The 11,670-nt window shown below is 28.5% G+C and overlaps 1 protein-coding gene across 1 annotated transcript; it reads right to left on the bottom strand.

Moving 5' to 3' along the window:
- Positions 1-528: 528 nt before the first annotated feature.
- On the bottom strand, positions 529-3,606 carry LOC110614682 (mitochondrial outer membrane protein porin 2). The gene is made up of 6 exons (XM_021756299.2): positions 3,410-3,606; positions 3,269-3,336; positions 1,820-1,930; positions 1,651-1,737; positions 1,354-1,562; positions 529-1,011 (listed from the first exon to the last, which is right to left on the bottom strand). The coding sequence occupies exons 1-6, from the start codon at positions 3,456-3,458 to the stop codon at positions 705-707; spliced, it is 831 nt and encodes a 276-aa protein (XP_021611991.1). The 5' UTR covers positions 3,459-3,606; the 3' UTR covers positions 529-704.
- Between the last annotated feature and the right edge of the window lie 8,064 nt (positions 3,607-11,670).

The raw sequence follows: 11,670 nt of genomic DNA, 5'->3' as shown, positions 1-11,670 counted from the left end.
TTTATTTTTTATTTTTAATTTAAAAAATAAAATCTATTAATGATTTTATGTATGAATGTGTTAATAAAATTGTTAAAAAAAATTCTTATTTCAAAAAAATATAAATGACTTCATTTTTTTTTATCAGAAAATTTTTTTTATTCATTAATTTTTCTAAAGGTCCCAAACCACAGAAGATGTGTAGAATGTTTTTCCAAAAAATAATTTTCGCGAACAAATGCAGTCTTAAATTATTATATTTTTTTTTATAAAAAAAATGCATTGTATTGTACAGGTTCCCACTAACCTGTTTAGTTTGGAATATTTGCTTTGCTAAATGGCACCACCAGTGATAGCTGAACGGTGACTAGTAAAATCCTTGACCAAGAAGAAGCTTTTCTCCAAAGTGGCACCATATGCTAGTTTTTATCAGTAAAATGGGGTCCAAAAGCTGAGGATGAATGAAAACCAGACGCATTTCTACATATTAGAACCAGTAGAACCCAAGCAAATCTGTTAGTCAATACTCCATAGCACCTAGCGAGTAAATGATTTAAGTCTGCAGTAAACATTTTCAAGCAACCAAGATGAGAAATACCATCTGAAAGGAATTTTATACAATGTCATTTTATCATAATGCCTCAATTTGTGTGAGCAGAAAATCAAGACAAGATCTATGAATAAAATTGGTCGCACTATTTCTGTTGGGATATGAGTATAGCTCATCAAGGCTTGAGAGAGAGTGCCAACCCAAACTTGGGATTCTTCTGCATGTTCATGGTATCAAAAGCACCAGAAATTGTCAGGATGGACTTGGGCTTGAGCTCATGTTGCAGAAGAGCACCAAGGCTGCCGTGGTTGTTTAGCTTTGCCTTCAGCAATGTCTGAGAATCAACCACATAGGAACAGCCAACTGTCAATGTGTTCTCATTAGTGGAGAACCTTCGACTGATCTCTGCCACCAAAGCTCCTCGATTCAGTAGATCCAGATGATGCAAATAGGATGCCTTAATTGAGTCTCCTTTGTCAGCCCTAAAAAAGAAGAAAAAAACTATTATATCACTGTCTCGTCTTAATAACGCAAAAACTATTCCCTTAATTTCACAATGCTTAAATTTTATCATCTAGAAAATTAACATTTAGTTAACCTGCTTGTTATCATAATTCTCACACCAACCAAAATGCATATTTAAAATATATAAACTGAAAAAATAAAGAAAAATAAAAGAAATACAGATTCTTTTCAATCAATCTGTACAATTTTGTGAGACAAGAATCAATTTCAACTTTTGCACTACGTTTATCTTCCTTTTCTCTTTTTTTCTTTTCCTTTTTCAATCATCGTTGATGGACGTGCAAATGAAGGAGCCTTACAGGATCACTGAAGCATTGGAATCTGGCTTTGTGTAACACACACCAGCATTATACTTTGCAAATTCACCAGAAGCTGTAGCATAGGATGTCTCTGCACCAAAGGCAATGGTCGGAGTGCCAATAGTTGCTGAAAGATCAACGGCAGGAGACTGGTTCAATCCAACAGCTGCACTGATAGCAGAGTGTTGATGTAAATACTGTACCTCCAGCTGCAATAGATTTACAGACAGCTGTAAGAGATATGAAGGTTAACAGAGTACATGCATCTCCAATTTTAACCAAGGGAAAATTCAGTACCTTGCCAGAGTTGTAATCAGGCAACTTTAGAGACGCAAAGACTCTTGTAGATGATGGGAAATCTGTGACGCTGAGGGTTGTTAAAATCTGTTCAACCAATAAAATCCGTCAGAAACAAGATTGAATGCAGCTTAGAATTAGAAAAAAAGAAATAGAATTGAGTTGCTACATTTGATTCTGTGTCAAGTTTCACATCAAGTGAGCCATTCTTGAATTTATGTTGTGCTACTACATCCCCTGAAGGCAGACCTCCCTTTGTAGCCAAACTTGAAGTGATAGCCTGAAGAAAACAGAGATAACACTATTATCCTTAATATGCATAAGAAAGAAACATTCAAATACCATGCATCATCAATCTGAAGTGGTAACTGCCTATTGCCAACAAAGTAGCAACAGCTTTGAAACACAAAAGGAAAAATGTAAATGGAATGTGGAGTCATGTACGCTTGCAGAAATATGTTATTGGCCAACAAGATCATCAACCAAACCTTAGGGATGCATAATATAAAAGCAAAGTAAATCTGAACAGAGACATATTATTCACTAATGACTTTGGTTTAGAACTTCTCAAAAGTTCTTTGAAATAAAATGGTATTGGAAACATTACACTATGATTACTATCTTATTTATTAACATAAACAATATTTCTGAAAAATCCTCAAGTCATCTGAGTAATCTGCAGAAGAATTTGAAAATTTTATGAACAGAATCAAAAGCTTAAGGTTGTGTATCACCATTTTCCACTCTACTACACTCAATACAGATATTACAGAACCAACATATCTATTTTCTCATACTCAACTCATAAGTTTCTTTCACTCTGCAGAAGACTTTGTCCATTTTATGCACATTTAGCTTATAAGGAATACTTCCTGTATACTTTACTAGCATGAGGACAAATAAAAGTTTGAAATACTAGACTCTAATTCTCAAGGTCACTGAATTTCCAAGGCATTTACTTATTTCAAACTTGTCAAACCACACTGAAGATGAGGATCCAATTATTCACACTGCTAACCCACTGCATGGGAAACGGCAGAAAGCCATTGCAAAGTTGGGAGATATTTCCATCCATGATAAGGGCCTCATTGATAAGTAGATAGCTGTAGCACTATGCCTCACATAAAAGAGTTACAAATCACGCAAAAAACAGATTACTGAATTGGTGATAATTAGATCTCATATTAGGCTTACACCTCCCGTATGCTGATCCCCAACATACCAACATTTGTTTTTGCGTGTGCATATGAAATAGGCTATTCTAGTTCAATACTTCAATTCTATTCAAATCAGCTAAATTATAAACCCTAAGTGCAATGAATTCACCTATTCGATATTCATAGATCCATGGCTATGACTCAACTAATGATAAAAAAATAATAACAATAACACAATTTAACTATCAAAACGTGAATAATTACTTTATAAAACTCAAATCTACATAAATTCTAGAGTATTGAATAAGATTCAACAATATAAGCAGCTTTGGATCCAAACAAGTAACAGACCTAAATAATGAAATGCAATACTAATAGCAAGTGAAAACCGATGAACTTACAGTTATAAGAAAGCTTTAAGGAAAAAGGAAGTAGAGAGGAGACGGGATGAGGGTACCAACCACGCCGGAGTCAGTGAAAGAAGAAATTGAAATCTTCTGGTCGGTGGTGTAATCCTTGGTGAGTAAATCTGTAGAAAGAGAGAAGTAAAGGAGAAGTGAGAAATGGAGACAGAGAAACAGAGACGCAGAGGGAAGATCTACCTCGAGCTATCTTGCCGAAGTCGGAGAAGAGGCCAGGTCCCTTGCTCATGGTGGTTATGCACAGAGAATTTTTTTGGTTTTTGAGGTAGAGAATCGATGGTTGATAAAGAAAAAATTCGGGGTTTTGACACAGGAGAGAGGTTTACTAAAACCCTATATGTCGGGGATCAGCAACGGCCTTGTCTTACGCTCCACGCATACAACAACCCCCCTTATTTTTAATTGGGCAATTTGTAATATAGTCTTTGAAAATTTGGCAATAAATACATATCATTTAACCCCTCTTTTTCTATTGAGAGATAATTTAATTATAAGTTTCCTTCTGTTACAAAATAGTTTTAAAAATTTATTCTTAATTAAACATTAAAACCTAAAGTATCATATCCATGATGGGGTGTGTTTTTGCTTTCTTTCATCAAACTGTTATCCTCTTTTTTTTATTTTTTTTTATTTTATGAAAACACATCTTACTTTTTCGATCGTCTAATAATTTATTATTGTCTTTCTCAACCTTGCATGTCTGGTTTTATTTTTACAGCTATAGTAGTACATTTTGGTTTTGATGTAGCAACAGTAAGATTTCAGCTAGTATCTGATGACAACCACATAGTTGTACCCATTTACCAGTCTATGTGATATGTGCTAGGGGCTAGATGGTGTTTTGCACCTTCTTAAACAGAGGGCCAGCGTATCCCCAGGAAAGCACGCCCTGTTGTAGATCCATTAGTAGAGCTTCTAACGCAGCTGCCAACACTACCACCAGCCACTGTTGTACCACCACATACTCCCACCATAGTTGGTCTAAATCCACAGCCATCTATGCCTACCTCCTACATCATTTATAATGGAGGTGAAGAATCATATCCAATCGAAAATCAAAATAGTAAAAAATCAAATCAGAATCATATTTAATTTTAATCTGATCTTTGAACTGAAATTGAAAATTCACACCTATCGTATGGAGTTTACTGCAAAAAAATTAAAAGAAAATTATATTACACCTTAAAATTTAAGAATAATGCTTTTATAGTCTTTTAAGTTCTGGGATGATAATAATAATAATTTTCATCTCCAAATAACTAAGCTAAGTTCATGGGTCATATAAATGTGTCTCATCCTAAATTTATTTTATAAATAAATAAGATAGTGAGTAAATTAATTGGTTAAAATAAATAATAGAAAGAAACGTAATTTCTTACATTACTCGCAAATTACAACATTAAATTACTAATTCACATATCTACATATAATGTGTGATATTTACTTTTTAACTTTTTTTAGTACAATACTTTCAGTATAATAAACACATTTAATCATCAAATAAAAATCTATTGGCTTAAAAAATTTTAATTTTACGAGTTTTCATATTTATAGTCCAAACTTTTAATTTTGAATAAAAAATTTTAATTTTTAAATTTATTATAATTGTAACTACTTTTTATATTAATTTTAGTTATATTTAAATCAATTTACATGATATATTATATATCATTCTTTTATCACATAAGTAATTTAATTAACTGAAATTAAATTTTAATTAAGATTTTAAACTCTTAATTATATGAAATTCATAAATTATATAATTAAGATATTTAATTCTCTCATACTTCAATAAAAATTTTAATTCAAATTAATCAAATTATTTATATAATAAAAATAATAACTTATGATTTGTCGTGTGATCTAATTTAAAGATAGTCAAATTTAATTTAAAAAGTTGCTATAATTATAATAAATTTAAAAATTAAAATTTTTTCATCCAAAATTAAAAATTCAGATTATAAATATAAAAATTCATAAAATTAGAGTGTTTTTGGAACAATAGGCCTCAAATAAATAAACAACTTGTTATGAAAAATTTATATCAAATGATTGAGTATTTGAAAACAATACATTTCACTTAGTAATAATAAAAGAATTCATAACAATAATAAAATTATATATAGAGAGGGAATTTCTTACAATAGAAAGTAATACACTAAACAAAGAAGAGATACCCGATTTATTAAAGGAAAAATTATTTTTGTTATTTAGATATATTATTATTAACGAATTTGTCTTTCTATTTTTAAAATTCAATATTTTAATTTTTAAAATTTAATTCCGTTAAAATTTAATATTAATTTATCAAAAATACTATTATTAAAAAAAGAAATGACTAAATTACCTTTTTAAAACTCAATATTTTAGTCTCTAAAGTCTAATCTTTGCTAATATTTTATTTATACTAATAAAATCATGTATCCTGTCTTAAATTATTGTCAATCATTTTATGTATCAATATTATTTATATATATTGAAGTATCAGAAATTTTATTATATAAGTTAGAATATAACTAGCTAAACTGAGGAAAGGCGGGTGAAATTGACTTGGTGAAAAACATCTTATTACTATGATTTTTTTTCTCCTAAAATAATTATGTAGTTTCCATAGAAAGCCTACCAAATTTCCTATTATATCTGATATAATCTCAACCATGATCTTAAAAGTATATGAACACATTTCTATTTCATGAACCAAAACTCGATATATGCATATAAATATAACTAAAAACATAAACTAATATTAGAATTCTCATCAAATGTCTCAGTATAGTCATCATTCAAGAAGATAATAATCAATAGATCATAAAAGAAAATTTGGGCAAAACACAATTTTAAACCATAACATATTATATGTTCACAACTATACTATTATATTAGAACTATACTATTATATTAGAACTATACAATAAAACACTACTGATCTCTCGAGCTAATTCTAATCCTATAAATCTGGGGTTAGAGAAAAGGGATAAGTTACTAGAGTTTAGTGAGTAGAAACATAATGTAAAACAGTTAAATAAAGCATATGATATATAAATACATCATAATATAAACAATTCACATCAAGATGGATCTGTCACCAGTAACCCTCTATGGTTCCAATAGTGTCCGACCAACAATGGGTGTTCCTCAGGACTTCCTCTTAAACATAACATAACATATTCTTAGTGTCAGGGGCGTAGAATAGGCATCGACCTGGACTTCCGTATACGTTATAACATATCATAATAAGTTTAAGAGCTAGTGGGTCATCCAATATCCATCCACAATAACAATTAATTATACAATGTATCGTATTCATAAATTTTAATACAAAATAACCTAATCATACACATGACATTCATGATATATGAACATGCTTAAAATGTTTGATTTCTTTAAAATAATAGTTTGATTTAGTTTTGCTCACTTCTGACTTACGTAAGCCTAGCTCTAAAGTAGTTATACTATTGCTGGTCTCTACGGTCTCCCAAATTCGATTCTACACAAATGGACTTAAATGAGAGACCAAACATGACTTTTACAACTCTTGAAACTACTCCAAAAAACTCCTAAAAGCATTTAAAAAGGCATATAAAACAGGCTGAAAATTGTTGGACAGGAGATTTTCGACGACTTAAAATCCCCTTATAAATCCAAAAGTCAAACTTTTGGAGACAGGTTAGGCGGCCTAAAGGGCAGCCTTCACAGGCAGATTCGGCGACTGAATCTGGGTTCTTCTGCAATGTAGAATCTGATTCTGCCTCTGTCAACAGCCCTCCAAACTCAACCAAACTCACATGCAACAGCTTAAAACTGAATATTTACAACTCAAATCATAAAGGCCCACTTAAAACTAACCTAAACTTCAACATGTATTCCTCAAATTAAAGAGACACAGGTTCTCTCTAAAAACAACCTATAAACCAAAATTTCAAACTTAAAACAGAACACATGACTCACATGCAAGACAGATATTATATACAATTAAAAACATGAATGGAACGAAATTATAGCCTATCTAGAATGGGTTCTTTTCTAACAATGAGGAAGTTTTTGAAAAGAAAATCTTGAGCTTGAAGCCTTTTGAACTCAAAACCTTGATTTTTCAAGATAAAAATGACGATTTTTGAGTTTTTTTTGGAGAAGATTAAAGAAACAAAATTCAAAATTTCAAGAATATTGGCGGTACTTACCCCTACCTGAATTGGAGAGAAATTCTCTCTCTCTCGAGCTGACGACTATTTATAGGTGGGCTGAAAAATTCACCTTCGGCGGCTGAACGTGAATTTTCAGTAGCCAAACCTTAAAACTCTTCTAAAATATTTTTTAAACACATTTTTAAAATATTTTAAATTTATTTTTTAAAAACTCATGTTACTCTAAAATTTTTTATGGCAATGGAGATTTTATCGAAAAATTGAAATTTCGACACTGAATTTAGCTGAATATTACATATTCGGTTTAATTTTGATTAAAAAAATTAATAAAACCAAATAGCAATACTATATTATTATTGTTGATAATATAGAGATTAAACTATAACTAAAGTTAAAATATTTTAATTAAATTTTAAAATATTAAAAATAATATGTAAAACATAAAAAAATTATTAAAAATTTTAATCAATCAAATTGAATTAAATTAAATCAAATTAATTTTTATTTAAAATCAATTCAATTTAATTTTTATAAATATTAAATTTTTTATTTTTAATTTATTTAATTCAATATCAAGTGATGGAATATTCGACCACCGTATAATAGTTTCACGGGCTCATTTAATTGCCCAAACATTAATGATTTGGTGCGAGAGATGAACGCCATTAGCTTCCTCTGGTCGTAGCACTTGATTAGGTGGTGTTCTCCCTGCGCCAACCTCCTCTCATCATAGCAACTTATCATAAATCATTTTTCTAATAATGTCACATTCCATTGGACAAGGCAATTAATAGAAAGTTATAGATAAAAAGTGAATTTGCAGTGCATGCATTTAGAATAATAATAAATAACTGTATTTAATAAATTTTATTAAATGGGGGCATTGGTGTCAGTTCACATCAATATTTCATCATCGTTTGTTTCCCGGAAAGTGATTGATATGTCAAAAATATTTCTATGAATATTAAAGTCACGTATACAAAAAATTTAACAGTGATTAAATAATATTTTTAAAGTATCACGATATGATTTTCTCTCTCTTTTAAGGAAATAAATTTTATTTTTTTCAAAAATTAATTGGTTTTCTTTTAATCACAAAAGTAATTTTTTTTATAGTGTCCCAAATTTATTTATATGTAATAATAGAATTTTTATATAAAAAAAATATTATCTCCATTCTATAATATTTATCTTTTAAAGTTTATTTTTTTAAAATTAATAAATATAATTAATAATTTATCTAAAATACTCTTTTAAATGATCATATTTTTTTACATATTAATATTAAATGTCTTAATTAATATTAAATGTCTTAAAAACAAGAAAAATAAAAATTAATATTATTTTGAAATTTTGAAAGTGACGGATCATATGGAATTTTTTTTAAAAAAAATGACAGTTATTATGAGATGAATATAGTATTTAAAATTCAGGTAAAAAAATTCAAAATTTTAATTAAAATGTAAATAATATTATAATGCAAATTGATATTTAAAAACTGAATTATTATAATTTGTTTTTTAAATTAAGGTAATCTCATGTTTAGCATATACAACTCAAGTAGCTATTTAAGCCAAAGAACCAAAGGGAGAGGAATTAATTTGCCCATGAGAAAATATAATCATTATTAATATTTTTTTTTTAGTTTATATTATTTTTTCAATCCAAATGTCCATTACATGCATAGTGCTTCTGTTCTGTAATACATACAGTATATATTGATATGTCATCTTTCATATGAGTTTTCAATAATCACAATCTATTCATTGATTTATAAGTATCAACTAGTATTTTATCTCTATAACAACTCTGTAATCTAATCTAATCTCTGTTGTCGGAGAATCGATTCGAATCAGAATCAACCATATAATTTATTATTATTGTTAATATATTAATATTTATTATTATTTTTATTTTTATTTTTATTTTTATTTTTATTTGTATTTGTATGGTTGATCGTTAACCATGCAGAATAATACCTTCAGCTAACAATCACAGCAAAATCCTTGAAGCAGAATAAAATCATAGTAGCAATACATTCCGCTATCAAAAGAAGAGTTGGCAACCGAGTAATAGTTTGAAAAATCAATAACAAATTTAATAACCTATTAAAATAAACGCACATTCTTAATTAGGCGCATAAGCACCCTTCCTATTGCAATATAATGAAAAAAATATATTAATTAGTACTTAAAATGTTCCTTACTTTTTTAAAAAATATATTAATTAGTATTTTCATTAATTTTCAATATTAAATATTTTACTGGTAATCTTTATAATTTAAATAAATTTATTAATTAATTTCTTAATTTTATAAAAAATTTACTAATTAGTTTCTTTGTAATAAGAGTATTTTAAATTTTTTTACAATATTTAACGGTTAAAATTAGTAAGAGAACTAATTAATAAACTTTTTAAAATGTTAGAGATATTTTAATGTATTTTTCAAAGCTGATGTATTATCCAATGAATTTTCCTCTGACACAAAAGTCAAAAGTAATTTTTCCGAAAGATCAATATTTGCATTCTTATACCTCATTCATTAATTAATTAAATATTAAAAATGTATTCTTACATGATAATTCTGTTAAAGTCTATATAAACAACCATTAAGATTTGTTGTTCAAGAAAGTCTAGATTAGAGAGTCTAAATTAGTGCATCGGCTATGTTGGTTTCTTTATGACTCGAAATAACCTCCCTAGGTTAGTATGTTCTCCAATAATTTGGAGTGCTTTTAAGAGAAGTAGACTATCCAGTTTTTCAAAGACATTCTTCTAAGGCGATCATAACTATTTGATAGTTTACGTTGATTATATTATCATAATATGTAATGATCATGAAGGCATTCTCCACTTAAACAGCATCTAACCAAAGTCATTTTCAAATTAAAGATGTGGAGATATTTGAAAAAAACAATTTAGGGTTAGAGAGGGCATAATTCAGTATTGATATTTGATGACCGATGGCTTCACTACCCCGGTATAAGACTTAACTTATGATAGCAACCCTGATCCAAAGGTCATGGGTCCTCTTCGACGAGTCGGCCTGGACCACCTAGCCTTGAGGTCGGGCCTCCCGTGGGCCTCAGCCCTTTCACACTAAGTTCGGCGCTGGACGTGACAGGAGAAAAGATAACCGGCCCATCCTTTCAGTCACCTCGCAGCCCTGTCTACAAGCGCGCCGGGAGGAATTAAATGACCGCCTGGCGTGGAGAGGGCGTCTGACGGTTTTATACGTACGGACCTGTATGACGGAGATAAAAGACATTGTAGCTGAGGGAGCCGTTAGACATCGCTAACAGACAAAAAGAAAATGAATAAAGGGGAGAGAGCACCTTCCCCTCACCTAAGCCAACCCAACCATTATAAATCTCATTCTTTCTGAATCTCAAACTATTAATATTAATATTTCTAAAAAAAAAAATAGTATTAGATATATGAAAAAAAAATAGTATTAGATATATGAAAGAAACTCGTGTTAAATTATAAATACATTGATATTCTTAAAAATCTAAATATTAAATTTATTTCTAGATAGACAGAGCCATTAGAGAAAATGATTTTATCTTTTTAAAAGAGAGTTTTTATTTTTTTTCATTTTGAGAATCCTTGTTAACACTATTATATAAATTTATTAATATTTTTATTTTAAATTATAACTAAAAAATAAATTATTTTATTATAAAATATTTTTATGAAAAGATTGTAAAAAATATTCTCTGTGAAAAATATTTGAGTTTCACAAAAAAATTTGAATGTAAATTTCAGATTCATAAACAATAAATTAACAAATTAATAACATATATGCAATTTGAAATCCATAAGAGAACATTGAAAAAAAGGTAAAAATTTCAAGCCAGAAACTTCCTCCTCGTTCTTTAATGCAGCTTGCCTTTTCTGTTTCTGCCGCCCTCCAATCTCTACCCGTTTACCAAATAGTTACGTGAATTTTGTTAAATAATATGCTTCTTCCTAATAATATACTGAAACTTCATTAATTGATTATTCACTTTTAAAAAATATATTTTAAAAATAAATAAATTATTTTTTTATTAATTTTAATTATTAAATATTTTATTATTTAATTTTTATAATATAAAAAATTTATTAATTAATTCTTCAATTTTATAAAAATATTTACTAGTTATTTCATTCCTATTGAAAATATTTTAAATTTTATTTATAATATTTAATAATTAAAATTAATAATTTTTTTTAATTTTATAAATATTTTAATATATTTTTAATATTATATATAGTGTGATGATGAGTGATGCCAATTAATATGCTGTTCTT

The sequence above is a fragment of the Manihot esculenta genome, chromosome 5 (assembly GCF_001659605.2).
Source record: "Manihot esculenta cultivar AM560-2 chromosome 5, M.esculenta_v8, whole genome shotgun sequence".
Taxonomy (NCBI): domain Eukaryota; kingdom Viridiplantae; phylum Streptophyta; class Magnoliopsida; order Malpighiales; family Euphorbiaceae; genus Manihot; species Manihot esculenta.
This window is presented reverse-complemented; position numbering and strand designations above follow the sequence as displayed.

What these genes read in the sequence shown, in the direction of transcription:
- LOC110614682 (XM_021756299.2), bottom strand. Translation starts at nt 3,458, where the DNA reads ATGAGCAAGGGACCTGGCCTCTTCTCCGACTTCGGCAAGATAGCTCGA. An exon ending in CTTCGGCAAGATAGCTCGAG is followed by an intron (nt 3,337 to 3,409) that starts GTAGATCTTCCC and finishes CTCTTTCTACAG; the next exon opens with ATTTACTCACCAAGGATTAC. An exon ending in AACTTGACACAGAATCAAAT is followed by an intron (nt 1,738 to 1,819) that starts GTAGCAACTCAA and finishes TTGGTTGAACAG; the next exon opens with ATTTTAACAACCCTCAGCGT.